The sequence below is a fragment of the Pristiophorus japonicus genome, chromosome 13 (genome assembly GCF_044704955.1).
Source record: "Pristiophorus japonicus isolate sPriJap1 chromosome 13, sPriJap1.hap1, whole genome shotgun sequence".
Lineage (NCBI taxonomy): Eukaryota > Metazoa > Chordata > Chondrichthyes > Pristiophoridae > Pristiophorus > Pristiophorus japonicus.
The window spans coordinates 87,227,234-87,250,112 of NC_091989.1; the positions used below are offsets into that span (position 1 = coordinate 87,227,234).

General features: G+C 51.3%; 2 protein-coding genes across 3 annotated transcripts in view; both read right to left on the reverse strand.

Annotated features, from left to right (window-relative positions):
* Positions 1-2,405, reverse strand: part of LOC139278044 (transmembrane protein 64-like) — a 37,937-nt gene extending 35,532 nt beyond the window's left edge. For both annotated transcript variants that reach the window (XM_070896709.1, XM_070896708.1), the window contains exon 1: positions 1,633-2,405. In XM_070896709.1, coding sequence (XP_070752810.1) covers positions 1,633-2,391 — 759 coding nt within the window. In that variant the 5' untranslated portion in view covers positions 2,392-2,405. The remainder of the gene's footprint in view (positions 1-1,632) is intronic.
* A 1,824-nt stretch (positions 2,406-4,229) lies between these two features.
* LOC139278045 (transmembrane protein 64-like) lies at positions 4,230-22,175 on the reverse strand. Its single transcript, XM_070896711.1, has 2 exons — positions 21,403-22,175; positions 4,230-6,494 (listed from the first exon to the last, which is right to left on the reverse strand). Exons 1-2 carry the CDS (start codon positions 22,159-22,161, stop codon positions 6,003-6,005), a joined length of 1,251 nt encoding a protein of 416 aa, XP_070752812.1. The 5' UTR covers positions 22,162-22,175; the 3' UTR covers positions 4,230-6,002.
* Positions 22,176-22,879: the final 704 nt, after the last annotated feature.

Genomic DNA, 22,879 nt, shown 5'->3' on the forward strand with positions numbered 1-22,879 from the left:
TCTAGTTCGACGGAGCAAGATCCTGAAGTACTGCAGCGCAACAGTGTGTCTCCATAAACCCATCTTCACTCACAGCTCACTGAAGCAACACGTCAGCAACAAAAAGACACCAAAGCCTCTCTGAGTCAGTGTGTCTCAAACTTGCTTAGAGTGAGCCGCATCACAAAACATTCAGCCCCCCGTGCCCCATGAGATAAAGATACTGCAACAAACAAATCAGCAAAGCCTATTTCGCCACTTACATCTCTCTGGTTCCCCCCACCATTATTTGTCTCTCCCCTCCTCTACTTCTCTCTGACCCTACTTATATCTCTCGCCTCCTACATTCCTCAGTGTCTCCCTTCACTGCTCTCTCCTCCAACTTCACTCCGAGCTATATTGCTCCACTCCTTCACGTCGCATTCTCTCTCCCCCACCCCCACTGCGTTGTGTTCACTGGCTCTGCCCTTCACTTCATGATCTTTCTCACCATCTCATTCACATCGCGTGCTCTCCCCATTATCTTCACGTCCCTCTCACTCTCCTCCGTCACTTCACACACTCCCCCTCCTTCTTCGCTTTTCTCTCTCTCTCTCTCTCCTGTATCTAACCCATGCCATACCTGCCCTGGGAGTGTTTGATGGGACAGTGTAGAGGGAGCTTTACTCCGTATCTAACCCGTGCTGTGCCCTGGGAGTGTTTGATGGGACACTGTAGAGGGAGCTTTACTCTGTATCTAACCAGTGCTGTGCCCTGGGAGTGTTTGATGGGACACTGTAGAGGGAGCTTTACTCTGTATCTAACCCGTGCTGTACCTACCCTGGGAGTGTTCGATGGGTCTTTCTGTGATGAATTGCCCCCGTTTCTCCTGAGTGAATGCGGTACAGCAACATGGGTGCCCGTTCTGGCCCGGTACCTCAGTCAAGCAGCCCACTTTTCTTGTGGGAGTATTCAACGGTTGGGGGAATCACAGGTGAACTTACTCCAGTCCTTGTCTGACATGTATACTTATGCACTTCCCACCCAGTGTAGAGGGGAGCAGGTCACTGAATGTCGGTAAGCACGCTGATTTTTGTTATCCTCCGCGATCCTGTCGGAGACCAAATGTAGAGTCCCGACTGCTGCTTACCCGAGATCAACTAACTGAGCACGGTTGAGGGATCAAAGTGTGTGCCCTTCTGGTCCGTACAACTCAGGTCGCATGACCTCTTAATCATTGAAGTGAATGAAGAGACTGACGATTTGTAGGAATTCCACAGCCTCATATATCGAGGTAACCCTCAGCGTGCCAAATTTTCAACAAAATCTAGTATTTGATACAGTAAAACGTCCCGAGGTGCTTCACAGCGTTATCAGACAGAATTTAACACCGAGCCACATAAAAGCAATTAGGACAGGTGAAGAAAGGCTTCGTCACACGTAGGTTTTAAGGAGCGTATTGAAGGAGCAGAGAAGTAGAGAGGCGGAGAGGTTGGGGGGGGGGGGGGGATTCCAGAGCGTAGGGTCTTGGTGCAGCCGCCAAAAGGTGAGGTGAGGTGAAGGAAGGGAGGGAGGGATGCACAAGAGGCCAGAGTTGGAAGAACGCAGAGATCTCGGGTGGGTTGTCGGGCCGGAGATATAGGAATACAAAAATAAAAGCAAGTGCCTACTTACGGCAAAGACTGCGTTCTGGAGCCCAAAGGGGATGGGAGTGAGCCTCGCCAGGAAGACCACCTTCAGGCCGCTGGCGCCGTCCAGCACTCGAATGATGGCGCGGAGCTTGGCGTTGCCCCTCACCAGGGCGGTCATGTGTCCCAGCAGGCAGCGCTTGGTGAGCAGGTGCGCCAGGCCGGTGCCCACCGCCACCCCGAACACCACAACCGCCAGTCCCCGCTGGAAGCCGTACAGGTAGCCGGGCGCCAGGCTCAGCACCGTGTAGCCCCAGCTCCAGGGCAGGGAGAGCAGGGCGAAGCCCAGGGTGAAGAGCAGCACGCCCAGGCTCAGCTCCTGCCGCTCCAGCCAGCCCAGCAGCTCCCGCAGGTGGCGCCGGGCACCCCACACCAGCAGGCCGGCGGGCACCGTCACCAGGACAACCAGCAGCAGCTGGCGACCCAGGCCGCAGGGGGCGCTGCAGGGCCCCAGCCTGGAGCTCCAGCTCCCGCTGCCCCGGCCCGGCGGCCCCAGCTCGGAGCTCCAGTTCCCGCTGCCCCGGCCCGGCGGCCCCAGCTCGGAGCTCCCCCGGCCTGGCGGCCCCAGCTCGGAGCTCCCCCGGCCTGGCGGCCCCAGCTCGGAGCTCCAGCTCCCGCTGCCCCGGCCCGGCGGCCCCAGCTCGGAGCTCCAGCTCCCGCTGCCCCGGCCCGGCGGCCCCAGCCCGGAGCTCCCGCGACCCGCCTGCTCTGTCAGCGGCCCCGGTCCCGCGCCCTCGTCCGGCATTGCCGCCGACCGGCTCTCCGCTCGCCCTGATGTGGCATTGCCCGCTCCGCCCCGCCCCCCGATTGGGCCAACCCCCTGTCAATCAAATGATCCCCCGCCACGCCATCACCGATTGGTTTATGCTCCTGTCAATCATACATGACACTTGTCCTTTGCCTGGAGGGACATTGCCCCTCCCCTTCCATTACCTGGTGATATTTCTCCAGCGATTTGAGGTGTGTACTGTACATGGTCCATGTCTCTGAGCCATACAGGAGGGCGGGTATTACTACAACCCTGTACACCATGAGCTTGGTGATAGGTTTGAGGGCCTGGTCTTCAAACACTCTTTTCCTCAGGCGGCCGAAGGCTGCATGGCGCACTGGAGGCGGTGTTGGATCTCGTCGTCAATGTCTGCGCTTGTTGATAGGAGGTTCCCGAGATATGGGAAGTGGTCCACGGTGTCCAAGGCCGCCACTGGAGAAATACCACCAACGATGTCTCCGCAAGATCCTGCAAATCCCCTGGGAGGACAGACGCACCAATGTTAATGTCCTCGACCAGGCCAACATCCCCAGCATTGAAGCACTGACCACACTTGAACGGTTCTGCTGGGCAGGCCACATTGTTCGCATGCCAGACACAAGACTCCCCAAGCAAGCGCTCTACTCGGAACTCCTTCATGGCAAACGAGCCAAAGGTGGGCAGAGCAAACGTTACAAGGACACCGTCAATGCCTCCCTGATAAAGTGCAACATCCCCACTGACACCTGGGAGTCCTTGGCCAAAGACCGCCCGAAGTGGAGGAAGTGCATCCGGGAGGGCACTGAGCATCTCGAATCTCATCGCTAAGAGCATGCAGAAAACAAGCGCAGGCAGCGGAAGGAGTGTGCGGTAAACCAGTCCCACCCACCCCTTCCCTCAACGACTATCTGTGACAGTGACTCTGGTTCTCATCTTGGACTGTTCATCCACCTGAGAACTCATGCTAAGAGTGGAAGCAAGTCTTCCTCGATTCCAAGGGACTGCCTACGATGATGATGATTATCTGATTGGCTGGCGGCGCTGTCAATCAGATGCTGATGGTCCAATTGCTGTGCACCGTCTCCTGCTCCCGCCCCCTCTTCCCCCTCTCCATTGGGCAGGTCAGACCAGTAGGCGGGGCGGCGCTCGCTGGCCGAGGGAGCCCCCGGCACTGCGGCACCTTGACTGCAGGCTACCCCGACACCAACAAGCTCACGGGCAGGAGTGGCACCGGTCCAGCCAGGAGGAGCTGGGAAATTGCTCGTTGCAAGGAGTGCAGCCTGTGAACCTTCCCCATTGACTCCTGCTGCCAAGTGCGGGGATTGGCCCAGGCCAGTCAGGCTCAGCTGTGCTGCCCACCATTGTCGAATGGCCTATCACTCACTTCCCGCCCCTTCCCTCCTGACCCCCACCAAACACACATGAAAAATTATTGCATACGAACTGTTAGACAAATAAAGACCACGGTTCACCTAGTTTGCCTTCAACCATCCTGGTAATCGTAACAATACTAGAGATATTGACTAATCCATTGGCAGGATAGGCGCACCAATGTCAGTGTTCTCGCTCAGGCCAACAACCCCAGCATTGAAGCATCGATCCCGCTCGATCAGTTCCGTTGGGCGGGCCACATCGTCCGTACGCCGGACATGAGACTCCCAAAAATCTGCACCTTGATATACTGACATTTCCACTCAGACTAAGTCAGTGCAGACATTCCCAGCGAGGTGCACATTGTGGGTAATGTTGACAATGGTGCACTCTTCAGATTGTTATTCCTCGCGTGGATTAGAGCAAGCAGTTCCCCCTCCCCCGAGAAAGGACAACATACCATGGCCAGAGTAATAGAACGTTTATTCAAAGGTAAAAAATCATTTCAATGCAACAGAATGGCACACTGTAAACAAAAGCAAACAGATTGAGAATGACACGTATTGTAGCTGAAAGGACGCAAAGATTGTAATGGGTGGAAAGACCCAAACCAAACGCTGTGCCTTCCTCAGCGACCCGCTGCCTGGTTACAGGCACATAGCTGAGTGGGTAGACCACTGCAGTGGGACATGGCACCAAGCAATGTGAAACAGTGGGCAATGAGACAGTATTGCCTGTTACATGCCTGCAGGACGTTACAATTTGGCAACTAAACCTACTTTATAACCTCATTTCTGCACTTAATGGTCATTTTATTGAGGAAAGAATTTCAGCAACTGCCCCGAGGTCACGTGCCCCCACTCCCCAGTGTTGTCTTGCTTGAAGGGGAGTTAAAATAGCACACAGGAGCCCATCTGTGCAGCACGTGTACTTGACTGCATGGCATATGCTGAGGACCTTGTAACAGCTCAGTGCTGAGCTTCTATTCCAGCTCCTTGACACAACACATTTCCTCTACGTTTCATTTCTATTCCAACAAACCGGGGTTTCGTGAGGAAAGGGAGATTGGGTTAGTGCCAGAGGCCACGCTCTGTGGCTGGAATATTACGTGCAGTTTTATATTACGCATGGAATATTACCGATCCCATGCACACACACACACCACTCAGCAAGATCGCTTACATTCCTACGGGAGACAGAGACTGAGAGTCGTTGCTGGGACACTCTCACACACCTTGCTAAGACTTGATCGGACAGCGGAGACCCTTAAAGAGAATGAGTGGAAGCCCACCCATCCATTCTGTCATTCTATCCACGGTGGGACGAGAAAATGGGAAGAGGAGAAATTAACCTGAAAAAGAGGGAGTGTAACCTGCAGGCCAGCATGTGTACAAGGCCCTCAGTGTTGTCACTGAATGCATACAGTGAGAGTGGGATTAGGAGCTGCAGCTCCGACCTATAAAAGGTAGACATGCATTTTGACTTATAAGATCGCTCCGAAACATCCCAACGCGGATCACCTACAATACATTAGAGAAATCTGAGTAACTATATGTTTAACGCCACAAATAAGTAATGGAGACAGAAGAAGAGGGAGTCTGAACTGGAACTAGAAACAGAATCACAGGGAGGCCTGTTAATTGCACTGGGCCCTGTGGAAGAGCCCGTGTGGTGGTAAGGCATATTGGGAAACAAAAAGGAAACAGTTAACAAAATGTCCTGCTAGAAGTTGATTATGAAATATAAGAATATAAAACCAGTGCATTTTTTTTTTTAAACCTGTTGAAGAAGAATAAAATAGGTGATTATAATGAAGATCTGATAATACAATGGAGGCTGCTTACCAATTGACCCGGTTTGTTAAAGGATATGACATCCCTAGGTTGTCTGTAAGTGGGACGAATAACAAACGCTGTTGTTTGAGTATCGCTGGAGGTAGCAGCACACAGCGGGCTTAAAATGACCCCCAGGCAGTAGGACTGCCAGTTGAGATGACCGCAGGCAGCAGAATTGCCCGGGCTGAGATGACCCTGATAATTTCAAGCTTTACTGGACATTGATGACATCGCAACAGCTCGATGTGTTACTGCTTGGTGAACAATACAAACAGGACAATAAGCAGACGTCACAGGTACAAATGAAATGATGACAACATTGACTGAGTTGATGAAACATTTTGGAGACTTTGGAAAAGAATGTGCTCTAAGCAGGAGTTCTCTGGGCTTATTTCTCCCCGCTCACTTATCTGGAGTGATGATGCCCTTTAGGTAATAGATCCAAGATATCACCGTTCCGGTTCCTGCAGTCTGCGGGCACGATGCAACCAACTTGCCAGTGACAGGGGCTTTGCTGGTAGTCGCACCTGCCTCGAAGCCGACCACCACAAAGTGGGTTTTCTTAGAACGGAGGGTCTCAGATGGCTTGCAAACAAACAATGGATTGTCCACTTGGAATGTGAAAGTAGTCACCTGTGGGAAGATGTTTTTAAAGGGAATGGAAGTGCTGGATCCGGTGCGAATGGCGAAGGGACCCTGAGGTTTGGCAGGCAGGCACATTCCAAAGAGGGGGATGTTATACTCGCCGCCAATGGCCGAGAAGACGTTGAGAGTGGTTCTGGACTCGCCCAGCCGCAGAGGCTCGTACAGCACCTCCACGCTGACCTCTGAACCACCCGGCGAGGCTGGTGGCACGGTGATGCCCTTGTCCACCAGGAATTCGGAACTGTCAATCTAAGGAAGGAACACCTGAATCAGCTTCGTACATCAAGACAGCGGAGACCTGGGCTAATTTACAAATATCTGACCAAAGAAGCTCAGATGGCATCAGAAATGGCAAACTTTAAAAAACAAATGTAAAAGGAACCGTTTTTTTTGGCCAATTTTGAAAGCAGCAAGGTGCTGAAGAATGGAAAGCTGTCCCACTTCTGCACCCATTCCAGCATCACCTCCTGGCAGAAATGACACAGTCTACACCCAGAGCACAGCTCTCTCTTCTCTGCCCCAACTTCTCCAAGAGCATTCCCCCTGCACCAGTCCCCTTTGTGGTCTCCGAGTTACATTCCTGGTCCAGTGCCAATTTGTGATGTATCTTTGTGTTTTGTTCCTGCCAAACTCAATTCACATAAAACCTGAACAGCTGGTTAGAGGTTTTCATCCCATTGATCTGGAGTGGGTCCAAACTCAGGCTACTCAGGCGGATGAACAATGTGCCGACGCTCGACAGAATCCAGACGCTAGTTTGATTGATTTATTGAGCTAGACTCATATGCAACATCAAACTCCCAGCTGGAGGTTTTCTCCCTTATGGGGAGAGCCCCACAAATTGCAAGGGAAGTTTGGCCAATCTAAACTGATCGAGGAATGAACAAAACCAAATGTATCTTCAATTAGGGCAGTGAAATCAGGTGTAAGGGTGGCAGCTGTAGCAAGCTGAGGGCTTTTAACGATCCAGTAGACACTGCACATCACTACTCCAGGATCAGCACGGGGAGGGCAGGGGAGAGAGGGAGTGGGCGGGAGAGAGGGAGTGGGCGGGGGAGAGGGAGGGGAGCGAGGCAGTGGTCGGGGGTAGAGGGGGAGTAGATGGGGGAGAGAGGGAGAGGACGGGGGAGAGAGGGAGGGAGAGAGGGAGTGGGCGGGGGAGACAGGGTGGGGGAGAGAGGGAGTGGGTGGGGGAGGGAGGGAGTGGGTGGGGGAGGGAGGGAGTGGGCGGGGAGAGAGGGAGAGGGCGGGGGAGAGAGAGGGAGAGGGCGGGGGAGAGAGAGGGAGAGGGCGGGGGAGAGAGAGGGAGAGGGCGGGGGAGAGAGAGGGAGAGGGCGGGGGAGAGAGAGGGAGAGGGAGAGGGCGGGAGAGGGAGTGGTCAGGGAGGGAGAGGGAGATTTCAAGCAATAAATCTGACCTATACTGCACTAGTCAGTCCTGAGCATAATCAACATGCTCTCTGCAGCTCGCCTGGCAAATTCAAAATAGACCGGCGCCTCAAAATCCGCACTGTCCAAAAGTCAAAACACACTGCAGTAAAGTGAAGTGAGAGACTGCAACCGGTCTAATCTGCCCTCTTGTTTTTATCTTTGCTTTGTGAGAAATACACGAGTTGCTTTGTTGAACAATCAGTGTGGGCTTTGCTCAGTTGGGAGAGATCAGCAGATTATGCTGTAAACCTGTATAACTAAGAGTACATCCCAACGGCAGTGAGGTTCAGTCTTCACCGGGTGATGTTTGATGCACAGCAAGAGCGCGCTCGTCTCCTGACCATACACCCGTGCCAAGAACAAAGAAAACTTATCTGCAGAGAGAGGACAAATCACAACATCGCCTGTTTTTAACCTTTGAATTTTCTCCCTCTCTCTTCTAGTGTATACTTCTGGCAGTAGTCACATGGCTATTATTCTTCATTTATTATTATTCGCCCAGAAGAGGAGGGCCCAGGGGCAGCACGGGCCAGCCCACAGTGCGATATGCGTGAGCACTAGGTCCGTGCAGCAGAGCAGGTCTCCAGTCATCTTGGATAATAACCCTTGCCACTGGACCAAGACCTAGCTCTGTCAAGCCCATGTGGTGGCTGGGGTGCAACGGCCAACACACGTTAAAAAATCCACACAGGCATCTTCCACCCTTCAGGATGTAGTTCAGGATCTGGAATATTAGATCCTTCATTGAAACACCTGTGAACTCATATGGAAGCAAGTTATCCTCGACACGAGGGACCATCTAAGAAAATCCTTCATTTGTAAACCTAGCCATTGCGGATCAGGCTATTCCACCACAGAGGCATCGTGTATTTGCCAGAATTCCAACATATACAATTTCAGGCTGGGCAGTAAGGTCAGCTGGAGTGCCCCGACCACCACCCTGCTCGAGACCATTTCACCTGGCAAAGATCCAGCTGCGTGGTGTTTTGGGCTTTGCCCGAGGAAAATGTTGTCGGTTTAAAATGTTTTGCATGATGTCAGTATTTTTAAGCCAGCACACGTGGAATCCAGACCGGTTACAACAGAGTAACTAAGAGAGACATTTCAATGCTTCCTGCTCCCACATCAAATAGAGCACTGCAAGAAGAAACGCACTAGATAGTAGCTCCACATATACTTCACTAAATCTGCGGCAGTAGTAGGCATTAATAAGTGTGACACCAGGCCAGGTGCTGAGATGAGCAGGAAATAGCACCTGACTGGGAAGATGTGAGAAAGGAATATTGCCGGGTAGTGGGAGTGTAGAGGGGAATATATGGAAGGAATCGCACAGCGATAGGCAAGTGAGGGTCATGTCAGATATCCGTGCTTACGCATGGAGAGACAAAAATGAACAAGGAATGTGCGATGGAGGGGAAGGGAGCAGTAATGCCCCTTGGCGTAGTGAGGAATCAAGTTAATGTACTCACGTACTAACCGCACATAGATGGAAGCCGTTTAGCTAGTAGTGGCACATTGGGAGAAGTAATTAACCCTGTAAAGATACAGTGCAGCCCCCGGAGGGACTTTCACTAGTCCTGCTGAGGTTAATGTGAACAGTCAAGACCACACATTGACCACGACCAAGGCATGTGTTGCGCGCACACTGTTGTCAGTACCAATCTCTTCGCATGGCATGTAATGGGTTGCATCAATATTTTGATGAATAAAGATAGTCAGTCATTTCAGTGTTTCCTATTCCTCGAATAAAGGCAAGGATATGATAATCTATAAAAACCCAACACAGACATTTCAATCAGAGCGCTAACTTTGACTGTGCAGATCTTAAGGGGCTTTTTTTTCTCTCTCTTTCTCAGAGACACAGAACGCTATAGTGAGCACACACAAAGTGCCGCAGTACAGCGGGACCTGGTGCATGAAACACAGGTGGTTAGTATGCAGGTACAGCAAGTGATCAGGAAGGCCAATGGAATCTTGGCCTTTATTGCAAAGGGGATGGAGTATAAAAGCAGGGAAGTCTTGCTACAGTTATATAGGGTATTGCTGAGGGCACACCTGGAATACTGCGTGCAGTTTTGGTTTCCATATTTACGAAAGGATATATTTGCTTTGAAGACTGTTCAGAGAAGGTTCACTAGGTTGATTCCAGAGATGAGGGAGTTGACATGAGGAAAGGTTGAGCAGTTTGGGCCTGTACACATTGGAATTCAGGAGAATGAGAGGTGATCTTATCGAAATGTATAAAATTATGAGGGGCTTGACAAGGCGGATGCAGAGAGAATGTTTCCACTGATAAGGGAGACTAGAACTAGGGGACATAATCTTAGAATAAGGGGCCACCCATTTAAAACTGAAATGAGGAGAAATTTCTTCTCGGAGAGGATTGTAAATCTGTGGAATTCACTGCCTCAGAGAGCTGTGGAAGCTTGAATAAATTTAAGACAGAGATAGACAGTTTCTTAACTGATAAGGGAATAAGGTATTATGGGGAGCGGGCAGGGAAGTGGAGCTGAGTCCATGATTGGATCAGCCATGATCATATTGAATGGCGGAGCAGGCTCGAGGGGCCGTATGGCCTACTCCTGCTCCTATTTCTTATGTTCTTATATAAGCTGCAACAGAAAATTACAGGGCCGCTCAGCTAGGGAATAGCTAGCTTGAAAGTACATTAGTAGAGTTGTGTCTCTGTTAATTTCATGCAATGAGTGGTAGGAAATCGACACATCTGACAGTGAACAATGTATTCTGTTTATACCTGCATTTTATGTCAAATAAGCCACTTTTATGGGAGTGACTCGTGTTGCTGAATCCAAGTGATATTTGTGACAAGATGTTTAACCATCTCCAATGCGGGGTTTTGAGTTGTTTTGAACTTTCTGTCTTCAAATCCCTTTGATTTATCACACTGTCTAGATCGGGTTCAAATGGCATAAAAAATACCAATAAGCTCAGTGACTCGAGCGCATCAAAGACTGCGTGATTTTGAGATATTGGATCCAAAGGTTTGATGAAGGAAATAAGGAGGGTGTCAGCGTTTCTCTGCTCGTCTATCACATGCTGCTGTACCACACCTATGTAGTTAGAAATTAATAGCTTCCTTCCTTTGCCAAGAAAGCATCTGAGTGGAACAGAATTAGATGTTTATGACTTGCCTTGAGCTTGGAGCGAAGCTGCTTGCAGCAGATTGATGCAGTCACAGGCAGAGGCTGGATTACACGGGCAGTACAAGCCGTGCTGGTGGATGCTGGATGGATTCCCTCAGCTTCCGGCCTGGCCCAATCCAGACAGGGGACGGTGGGGCAATTAAACACAAAACACGGTACCCAAGGCCTGGTTTTAACCCCTTCTCCCTGCCCGGGAGTGGGTGGGGGAGATGTTCCCAATGACTTTCCCCTGCCTCACCCCCTGCCCCATCTGAACTTGCCTGAATTCAGGTACAGGAAGGCCATCCGCCCCAGAGGTCCGGGGGCCTAATTTAAATGACGGAGTCGCGTCCCGATGATGTCATCGCGAGGTGCACGCCATTTTAACTGTGGGCCTGACGAAGGCCTGCAAAGTCTCCAAACCTGGCAGCGACTGAGGACTGCAGGCAGGATGCTGCCCACAGGAGGCCCGGGTTTAAGTCAATCTTTAAAGGTTTCTCGTGGGCTAACAAGAGCAGGATAGCGGCTGGTCTGCTGCCTCAGAATTCCCTCGCACATCCATTATGGACTTTCCAGTTTCCTTGCTGGGCCTGCTTCTATGGGTCTCCGGTGGCTGCTTGAACCCTTCACAAATTTCAGCACGTGCCCAACCTCGCTGATGAGGTACGCTCGCCCCTCCCTCAACCTTCTGGGAGGAGTCGGCATCGCAGCCTGCCAATGAGGACTGTGAGTTAAAGTCTCCCAGGACTCTCGCTCCGGACCCCCAACCCCGATTCAGTTCCTGCATTAAAGTCAGGGCTGCTGTGTCAGCATCAAACAGCATGGGTTAGATACAGAGTAAAGCTCCCTCTACACTGTCCCATCAAACACTCCCAGGGTAGGTTCAGCACGGGGTTAGGTACAGAGTAAAGCTCCCACTACAGTGTCCCATCAAACACTCCCAGGGCATGTACAGCATGGGTTAGATACAGAGTAAAGCTCCCGCTACACTGTCCCATCAAACACTCCCAGGGCAAATACAGCACAGGTTAGATACAGAGTAAAGCTCCGACTATACTGTCCCATCAAACACTCCCAGGGCAAGTACAGCACGGGTTAGATAGAGAGTAAAGCTCCCACTACACTATCCCATCAAACACACCCAGGGCAGGTACAGCACGGGTTAGATACAGAGTAAAGCTCCCTCTACACTGTCCCATCAAACACTCCCAGGGCAGGTACAGCACGGGTTAGATACAGAGTAAAGCTCCCTCTACACTGTCCCATCAAACACTCCCAGGGCAGGTAAAGCCCCATCTTCCTTAGGTCCAAAGTGGATGATCTCACACTTTCACACACTGAACTCCCATCTGCCACAGTTTTGCCCACTCACTGAATCTATCAATGTCGCTTTGCAATGTTCTGCTCCCATCTACACTATTTACTGTGCCGCCTAACTTAAGTGTTGTCAGCAAAACTTAGATATACAGCTCTCTATTCCTTCATCCAAGTCATTGACAAATATGGTGAAGAGCTGAGGCCCCGGTACAGATCCTTATGGGACACCACTGGTGACATCCTGTCAATGTGGGTACATCCCCATTATCCCGACTCTCTGTTTCCTATCCCCTAACCAAGCCGATCCAATTCAGGTTGCCTCCAATTCCATGCGCTCTCATTCTCAACAGTCTCTCATGTGGAACCTTGTCAAATGCCTTCTGGAAGTCCATATAAATAAGATCCATAGACACTCCCTTATCTACCATGTTAGTCACCTCCGGAAAGAATTCAACTCAGTTGGTTAGACATGACTTACCCGTCACATACCCATGCTGGCTCTTTAATCAGCTCAGGATTTATCCAAGTGCTCAGTCACACTGTCCCCAATAACAGATTCCAGTAATTTCCCACAACTGATGTTAGACTAACAGACCTAGAATTTCTTAGTTTATCTCTCCTTCCCTTCTTTAATAATGGCGTAACACTGGCAATTTTCCAATCCAAGGGGACAATTCCTCAATCGAGAGAGTTTTGGAAGATCATGACTGGAGCATCAACAATTCCCTCACCGACTTTGTTTAAAACCCTGGGGTGGAAACCATCAGGTCCTGGTGACTTGTCTCTCTTTAATCTCATTCGTTTCCCCATCACCTTTCTTTGTTTAAACTTATACTAAATCTAGTTAATGTCTCCCCCTGATTTATTCGTAGTTTTCCTTGTATCTCTGGTATTTTATCCTCATCCTCTACTGTGAAACCCAATACAACGTCGCTATGTCGCAAGTCTTCCATTTCCTGACTTCCAATTATAGGATCACCCGTGTCTTATTAATGGGCCCACAACACTCTCAGCCACCCTCTTTCTATTGATATAGTTTTAAAACCCTTCAGTGATGGCCTTGATATCCCTCGCAAGCTTTTTCTCATTCACTTTTTGCAGCACTTACCACTTTCTCGGTACCCTTTTACTGGTCTTTCTATCCCCCCCAATCCACGGGACCTCCACAGTGCTCTGCCTTTGTGCAAGTCCTTTCATTTAGTTTTATGCTTCCCTTGTTGAAGAGGGTTTTTTAATTACACAAGTAGAGGTATGTACAGGTCTTGTAGTCTGCCAAATACTTTTTTGAACACCTCCCAATGTTCATCTATAGTTTTATCGGTTAATAGTTCTGTATAGTCTATTGTGGTCAATTCCTGCCTCCTCCCTCCACTGTCCCATCAAACACTCCCAGGGCAGGTACAGCACAGGTTCGATACAGAGTAAAGCTCCCTCTACATTATCCCATCAAACACTCCCAGGGCAGGTACAGCACATGGTTAGATAGAGTAAAGCTCCCTCCTCACTGTCCCATCAAACACTTCCAGGGCAGGTACAGCACAGATTAGATAGAGAGTAATGCTCCCTCTATGCAGTAAATGAATGAATCTATGTTTGGTTGACAAGAAATGTTGGCCAGGACACCAGAAGAACTCTTCAAATATTGCCACCAGATATTATACATCTACCTGAACAGGCAAATGGTCTTAACATCTCCTCTGATGGATGGCACCTCCAACAGTGCAGCACTCCCTCAGTACTGCAGTGGCAAATGAGACCATGTCCTTCTGACTCACAGGCCAGAGTGCTACCACTGAGCAATGATCGGAACAGTAGTGTAAACTGTCCTGGGTGTGAGCTGCTGACTGTACCTCGAAATGTTTCCAGTATGGTCCCGGTCGGGTACGAGACCTTGCTGCCTGCTGAAACAATTGACAGGGAACGGTCTATGTGGTGATCACAGCACCGGTGCAGTGTTCCCATGCTCAGAATGCCGTGCTCGATTCGGTCCTTGCCCGATCTCTCTCACACACAGGCGCAGAGGCACGCACACACATTCCAGCACCAGTCACTGGCTAGTGATCAGAAGCCGAAATCCTCACTCATTTCCACTCTCTCTAACCCAGCTGTATTACCCCCCCAATAGTGCCCTGGCGTTGACCAGCTATGGCAGCACCACTAGGGTTCCTCCGGGTCTGTGTGACTCAGTACCACATCAGATGGGTGCAGTCTTTCAGAGGAGGCGTTAAATAGAGGCCCCACCTGCTTCAACGTAAAAGATCCCATGGCACTATTTTGAAGAGCAGGTGTATTCTCCCCGGTGTCCTGGTCAATATTTATCTCTCAACCAATGTCACTAAACAGATTATCTGGTCAATCATAGGCAGTCCCTCGAAACGGGAATGACGCCATAAAAGGATGAGTTCACAGGTGTTTCAATGAAGGACCTAATATTCCAGATCTTGAACTCCAATTGAAGGGTGGAAGATGCCTGTGCCTGGATATTTTTAACATGTGGTGGCCGTTGCACATCAGCCACCACACGGGCTCGACAGAGCTCAGCCTTTATCCAGTGGCAAGGATTAACCAGGACGAGTGGATACCTGCTCTGCTGCACAGACCTAGTGCGTACACATATCGCAGTGTGGGCTGGCCCGTGCTGCCCTTGACCCCGAAATCATGCCTCTCCTGGGCCCTAATCACATCCCTCCACAGTTTCTCTCCGCTCCTGCTGTATCTGCCCACGCTCCAATCACCGACCTGGTCCTTGATGACGTCACTCCTGCACCAGCTCGCGCTGCTCCCTGAAGTGGCATGCCTCCACATGTGGACACTGCTGTTTGTGCGCGAATTGGCTGCCACGTTGCCATTACAACAGTGACGACACTTCAAAAGTACTTCATTTATAGTGAAGTGCTTTGGGACATCCTGAGGTTGTGAAAGACTGTATAAATGCAAATCTTAATTTAACACAATGCTGGGGAGATGTTGCATTCTCCTTCGCTTGCCTGATTAATCTGATCTATCTACCTGGATATGCCAGAAATATTGCGAATTTGAAGGACATTTGGAGCACATGCTCAGAGACTTTTTCGTACTTGGCATTGGCCACGAAACCATACTTCGCAAACTTTTGACTGTGGAGACCCCAACCTTGAGTAAGGCCATAGCGATAGCCCAGGCGTTCATTGCCACCAGTGACAATACTAAGCAAATCTCTCAGCACACAAGTGCTGCTACAAGTACTGTGAACAAAGTGATGTTGTTTTCGAATCGTAACGTACAGGGCAGGTCACACATACCTGCAGCTGCACGTCCGCAGACATCTCAGAGTCCACCATCAAGGGTGATGAATGCAAGGCCGATGAATGCAAGGCCATTAACACCTTGTTGGCGCTGCGGGGATGATCATAGTTTCCATTCATCCCGATTCAAAGGATACGTTTGCAAGGGCCGTGGAACAATGGGACACCTCAGAGTGTGCAGACGAGCTGCTAAGCACGTTAAACCTGCAAACCACCACGTTGCAGAGGAGGACAGATCCACGGAGGATCACTACGAACCAGAGCCTCAAATAGAGGAGGCAGAGGTACATGTGATGCACACATTCACCACGAATTGTCCCCAGATAATGCTGAATGCGGAACTAAACGGACTCCCGGTGTTAATGGAGCTGGACACGGGCGTGAGCCAGTCCATCATGGGCAAAAAGACTTTCGAAAGGTCGTGGTGCGACAAGGCCTCAAGGCCAGTCTTAACTACAGTTCGCACGAGACTAAGAACTTACACTAAAGAACTGATTCCTGTAATCGGTAGTGCTACCGTAAAGGTCTCCTACGATGGAGCGGTGCACAAGCTACCACTCTGGGTGGTACCGGGCGATGGTCCCACACTGCTTGGCAGGAGTTGGCTGGGAAAGATACGCTGGAACTGGGACAACGTCCAAGCGCTATCGCCTGCTGACGACACTTCGTGTGCCCAGGTCTTAAACAAATTTCCTTCGATGTTCGAACCAGGCATCGGGAAATTCCAAGGAGCAAAAGTGCAGATCCACCTAATTCCGGGGGCGCGACCCATCCATCACAAGGCGAGAGCAGTGCCGTACATGATGAATGGGTAGAGATCGAGCTGGACCGGCTGCAACGAGAGGGCATCATTTCACCGATCGAGTTCACGAGTGGGCCAGTCCTATTGTCCCAGTTCTCAAGGGAGACGGCACTATCAGAATCTGTGGCGATTACAAAGTAACTATCGATCGTTTCTCCCTTCAGGACCAATACCCACTACCAAAAGCCTCTTTGCAACGCTGGCGGGAGGAAAGACGTTCACGAAGCTGGATCTGACTTCCGCCTACATGGCTCAGGAACTGGAGGAATTACCTGCATCAACACGCACAAAGATCTTTTTGTTTATAACCGATGCCCTTTGGAATCCGATCAGCGGCGGCGATATTCCAGAGAAACATGGACAGTTTACTGAAGTCGGTCCTGCACACCGTGGTCTTCCAGGATGACGTCTTGGTCACAGTTGGAACACAGTCGAGCACCTGCAGAACCTGGATGAGGTTCTTAGTCAACTCAACCGCGTGGGGCTCAGGTTAAAACGCTCGAAGTGCGTTTTCCTGGCGCCTGAAGTGGAGTTCCTGGGGAGGAGGATCGTGGCGGACGGCATCAGACACATCAACGCGAAGACGGAGGCAATTGAGAACACACTGAGGCCACAGAATTTGACGGAGCTGTGGTCGTTTCTAGGACTCTTGAACTACTTTGGTAACTTCTTACCGGGTCTCAGCACCCTACTAGAACCACTACATGTCTTACTATGAAAAGGGGGCGAATGGGGTTTGGGGCAAAATCCAAGAAAATGCCTTTGTAAAAGCGAGAAAATTGTTATGCTCAAACAAATTGCTTGTGTTGTATGATCCATGTAAGCGTTTGATACTAGCATGTGATGCGTCGTTATATGGCGTCGGGTGTGTATTGCAACAAGCTAATGATTTCGGGAAACTGCAACCGGTTGCTTATGCATCCAGGAGTCTGTCTAAGGCCGAGAGAGCCTACAGCATGATTGAAAAAGAAGCGCTAGCGTGTTTCTATGGGGTGAAGAAAATGCATCAATACCCGTTTGGGCTAAAATTAGAATTGGAAACTGATCATAAGCCACTTATATCCCTGTTTTTCAAGAGTAAAGGGATAAATACCAACGCATCGGCCCGCATCCCGAGATGGGCGCTCACGTTGTCCGCATACAACTACGCCATCCGCCACAGGACAGGCACAGAAAACTGCGCCGATGCTCTCAGTGGGCTGCCATTGCCCATCAAGGGAGTGGAAATTGCGCAGCTCACAGATCTAGCCATGGTTATGGAAGCATTTGAGAGTGAGCAATCACCCGTCCCTGCCCGGCAGACAAGCAGGATCCCTTATTATGTCTAGTTAAAAGCTGTGTGCTTCACAGGAGCTGGTCCAGAGTCCCAGTGGAAATGCAGGAAGAGATAAAGCTGTTCCACCAGCGCAAAGATGAAATGTCTATACAGGCAGACTGCCTTCTGTGGGGCAATCAAGTAGTGGTCCCCAAGAAGGGCAGAGGCACCTTCATCAATGACCTCCACAGTACCCACCCAGGTATTGTAATGATGAACGCGATCGGCAGATCCCACGTGTGGTGGCCCGGTATCGATGCGGACTTAGAGTCGTGCGTTCATAGATGTAATACGTGCTCGCAGTTAAGCAATGTACCCAGGGAGGCACCGCCAAGTTTATGGTCTTGGCCCTCCAAACAGTGGTCTAGGGTACACGTCGACTATGCAGGCCCGTTCTTGGGTAAAATGTTCCTTGTGGTTGTAGACGCGTACTCTAAGTGGACTGAACGTGAGATAATGTCGGCTAGCACGTCCGCTGCCACCACTGAAAGCCTGCGGGCCATGTTTGCCACACATGGCTTACCCGATGGCCTGGTGAGCGACAACGGGCCATGTTTTACCAGTGCTGAGTTCAAAGAATTCATGACCCGTAACGGGATCAAACATGTCACATCTGCCCTGTTTAAACCAGCGTCCAATGGTTAGGCAGAGAGAGCAGTGCAAACCATCAAGCAAGGGTAACTGAAGGCTCACTGCAGACTCGCCTATCCCATGTCCTGCTTAGCTACCGAACTAGACCCCACTCACTCACTGGGATCCCACCTGCTGAACTGCTCATGAAAAGAGCATTCAAGAAAAGAGCGTTTAGAAGGATGAGAGGGGATCTCATAGAAACATATAAGATTCTGACGGGACTGGACAGGTTAGATGCGGGAAGAATGTTCCCGATATTGGGGAAGTCCAGAACCAGGGGACATAGTCTTAGGATAAGGGGTAGGCCATTTAGGACTGAGATGAGGAGAAACTTCTTCACTCGGTGAGTTGTTGACCTGTGGAATCCACTGCCGCAGAGAGTTGTTTATGCCAGTTCATTGGATATATTAAAGAGGGAGTTAGATATGGCCCTTACGGTTAAGGGGATCAAGGGGTATGGAGAGAAAGCGGGAAAGGGGTACTGAGGGAATGATCAGCCATGATCTTATTGAATGGCGGTGCAGGCTCGAAGGGCCTACTCCTGCACCTATTTTCTATGTTTCTAAGACAAGGCTCTCGTTAGTTCACACTGATCTACATGAATAGGTAGAGAGCAGGCGGCTTCAACAAAGTGCACACCATGATAGCGCAAATGTGTCACACGAGATTGAAGTCAATGATCCTGTATTTGTATTAAATTATGGACAAGGTCCCAAGTGGCTTCCCGGCACTGTCGTGGCCAAAGAGGGGAGCAGGGTGTTTTGGGTCAAACTTTCAAATGGACTCATTCACCGGAAACATTTGGACCAAATCAAACTCAGATTCACAGACTATCCTGAGCAACCCACCTTGGACCCTACCTTTTTTGATCCCCCAACACACACACACCAGTGGCAACCGACACCACGGTTGACCACGAAGCAGAACCCATCACCCACAGCAGCCCTGCAAGGCCCAACACACCAGGCAGCCCAGCAAGGCCAGCTGCACAGGAGCCCAGCGAGGGCCCAACCAAACACCGGCTTTCACACTGAGACAATCAACCAGGGCAAGAAGGGCCCCAGATCGACTCACATTGTAAATAGTTACATTATTGACTTGGGGGAAATGTTGTTATATATGAGGACTTGTATTTACCCTGTACAGCCACCAGAGGGCTCATTCCCTGGAGTCCCAAGGGAACCCATAATCCCTTGGGAGCACAGGTATTTAAGGAGGTTTCACAGGTTGGAGAGGCACTCTGGAGACCTGCAATAAAAGACGAAGGTCACACTTTACTTTGAGCTCAGTCTGACTCTTTCTCCATACACAACAATAAGAACATAAAAATTGGAACAGGAGTAGGCCATACGGCCCCTCGAGCCTGCTCCGCCATTCAATAAGATCATGGCTGATCTGATCATGGACTCAGCTCCACTTCTCCGCCCGTTCCCCATAACCCCTTATCATTTAAGAAACTGTCTATTTCTGTCTTAAATTTATTCAATGTCCCAGCTTCCACAGCTCTCTGAGGCAGCGATTTCCACAGATTTACAACCTGAGAGAAGTTGTTTCTCCTCATCTATTTTAAATGGGCGGCCCCTTATTCTAAGATTGTGCCCTCTAGTTCGACGGAGCAAGATCCTGAAGTACTGCAGCGCAACAGTGTGTCTCCATAAACCCATCTTCACTCACAGCTCACTGAAGCAACACGTCAGCAACAAAAAGACACCAAAGCCTCTCTGAGTCAGTGTGTCTCAAACTTGCTTAGAGTGAGCCGCATCACAAAACATTCAGCCCCCCGTGCCCCATGAGATAAAGATACTGCAACAAACAAATCAGCAAAGCCTATTTCGCCACTTACATCTCTCTGGTTCCCCCCACCATTATTTGTCTCTCCCCTCCTCTACTTCTCTCTGACCCTACTTATATCTCTCGCCTCCTACATTCCTCAGTGTCTCCCTTCACTGCTCTCTCCTCCAACTTCACTCCGAGCTATATTGCTCCACTCCTTCACGTCGCATTCTCTCTCCCCCACCCCCACTGCGTTGTGTTCACTGGCTCTGCCCTTCACTTCATGATCTTTCTCACCATCTCATTCACATCGCGTGCTCTCCCCATTATCTTCACGTCCCTCTCACTCTCCTCCGTCACTTCACACACTCCCCCTCCTTCTTCGCTTTTCTCTCTCTCTCTCTCTCCTGTATCTAACCCATGCCATACCTGCCCTGGGAGTGTTTGATGGGACAGTGTAGAGGGAGCTTTACTCCGTATCTAACCCGTGCTGTGCCCTGGGAGTGTTTGATGGGACACTGTAGAGGGAGCTTTACTCTGTATCTAACCAGTGCTGTGCCCTGGGAGTGTTTGATGGGACACTGTAGAGGGAGCTTTACTCTGTATCTAACCCGTGCTGTACCTACCCTGGGAGTGTTCGATGGGTCTTTCTGTGATGAATTGCCCCCGTTTCTCCTGAGTGAATGCGGTACAGCAACATGGGTGCCCGTTCTGGCCCGGTACCTCAGTCAAGCAGCCCACTTTTCTTGTGGGAGTATTCAACGGTTGGGGGAATCACAGGTGAACTTACTCCAGTCCTTGTCTGACATGTATACTTATGCACTTCCCACCCAGTGTAGAGGGGAGCAGGTCACTGAATGTCGGTAAGCACGCTGATTTTTGTTATCCTCCGCGATCCTGTCGGAGACCAAATGTAGAGTCCCGACTGCTGCTTACCCGAGATCAACTAACTGAGCACGGTTGAGGGATCAAAGTGTGTGCCCTTCTGGTCCGTACAACTCAGGTCGCATGACCTCTTAATCATTGAAGTGAATGAAGAGACTGACGATTTGTAGGAATTCCACAGCCTCATATATCGAGGTAACCCTCAGCGTGCCAAATTTTCAACAAAATCTAGTATTTGATACAGTAAAACGTCCCGAGGTGCTTCACAGCGTTATCAGACAGAATTTAACACCGAGCCACATAAAAGCAATTAGGACAGGTGAAGAAAGGCTTCGTCACACGTAGGTTTTAAGGAGCGTATTGAAGGAGCAGAGAAGTAGAGAGGCGGAGAGGTTGGGGGGGGGGGGGGGATTCCAGAGCGTAGGGTCTTGGTGCAGCCGCCAAAAGGTGAGGTGAGGTGAAGGAAGGGAGGGAGGGATGCACAAGAGGCCAGAGTTGGAAGAACGCAGAGATCTCGGGTGGGTTGTCGGGCCGGAGATATAGGAATACAAAAATAAAAGCAAGTGCCTACTTACGGCAAAGACTGCGTTCTGGAGCCCAAAGGGGATGGGAGTGAGCCTCGCCAGGAAGACCACCTTCAGGCCGCTGGCGCCGTCCAGCACTCGAATGATGGCGCGGAGCTTGGCGTTGCCCCTCACCAGGGCGGTCATGTGTCCCAGCAGGCAGCGCTTGGTGAGCAGGTGCGCCAGGCCGGTGCCCACCGCCACCCCGAACACCACAACCGCCAGTCCCCGCTGGAAGCCGTACAGGTAGCCGGGCGCCAGGCTCAGCACCGTGTAGCCCCAGCTCCAGGGCAGGGAGAGCAGGGCGAAGCCCAGGGTGAAGAGCAGCACGCCCAGGCTCAGCTCCTGCCGCTCCAGCCAGCCCAGCAGCTCCCGCAGGTGGCGCCGGGCACCCCACACCAGCAGGCCGGCGGGCACCGTCACCAGGACAACCAGCAGCAGCTGGCGACCCAGGCCGCAGGGGGCGCTGCAGGGCCCCAGCCTGGAGCTCCAGCTCCCGCTGCCCCGGCCCGGCGGCCCCAGCTCGGAGCTCCAGTTCCCGCTGCCCCGGCCCGGCGGCCCCAGCTCGGAGCTCCCCCGGCCTGGCGGCCCCAGCTCGGAGCTCCCCCGGCCTGGCGGCCCCAGCTCGGAGCTCCAGCTCCCGCTGCCCCGGCCCGGCGGCCCCAGCTCGGAGCTCCAGCTCCCGCTGCCCCGGCCCGGCGGCCCCAGCCCGGAGCTCCCGCGACCCGCCTGCTCTGTCAGCGGCCCCGGTCCCGCGCCCTCGTCCGGCATTGCCGCCGACCGGCTCTCCGCTCGCCCTGATGTGGCATTGCCCGCTCCGCCCCGCCCCCCGATTGGGCCAACCCCCTGTCAATCAAATGATCCCCCGCCACGCCATCACCGATTGGTTTATGCTCCTGTCAATCATACATGACACTTGTCCTTTGCCTGGAGGGACATTGCCCCTCCCCTTCCATTACCTGGTGATATTTCTCCAGCGATTTGAGGTGTGTACTGTACATGGTCCATGTCTCTGAGCCATACAGGAGGGCGGGTATTACTACAACCCTGTACACCATGAGCTTGGTGATAGGTTTGAGGGCCTGGTCTTCAAACACTCTTTTCCTCAGGCGGCCGAAGGCTGCATGGCGCACTGGAGGCGGTGTTGGATCTCGTCGTCAATGTCTGCGCTTGTTGATAGGAGGTTCCCGAGATATGGGAAGTGGTCCACGGTGTCCAAGGCCGCCACTGGAGAAATACCACCAACGATGTCTCCGCAAGATCCTGCAAATCCCCTGGGAGGACAGACGCACCAATGTTAATGTCCTCGACCAGGCCAACATCCCCAGCATTGAAGCACTGACCACACTTGAACGGTTCTGCTGGGCAGGCCACATTGTTCGCATGCCAGACACAAGACTCCCCAAGCAAGCGCTCTACTCGGAACTCCTTCATGGCAAACGAGCCAAAGGTGGGCAGAGCAAACGTTACAAGGACACCGTCAATGCCT

Excerpts from the sequence above, each read along its gene's own strand:
- LOC139278045 (XM_070896711.1), bottom strand. The coding sequence starts at position 22,161 with ATGCCGGACGAGGGCGCGGGACCGGGGCCGCTGACAGAGCAGGCGGGT. Across the intron at positions 6,495-21,402 it reads TCCAGAACGCAGTCTTTGCC|ATTGACAGTTCCGAATTCCT; the intron begins GTAAGTAGGCAC and ends TTCCTTCCTTAG.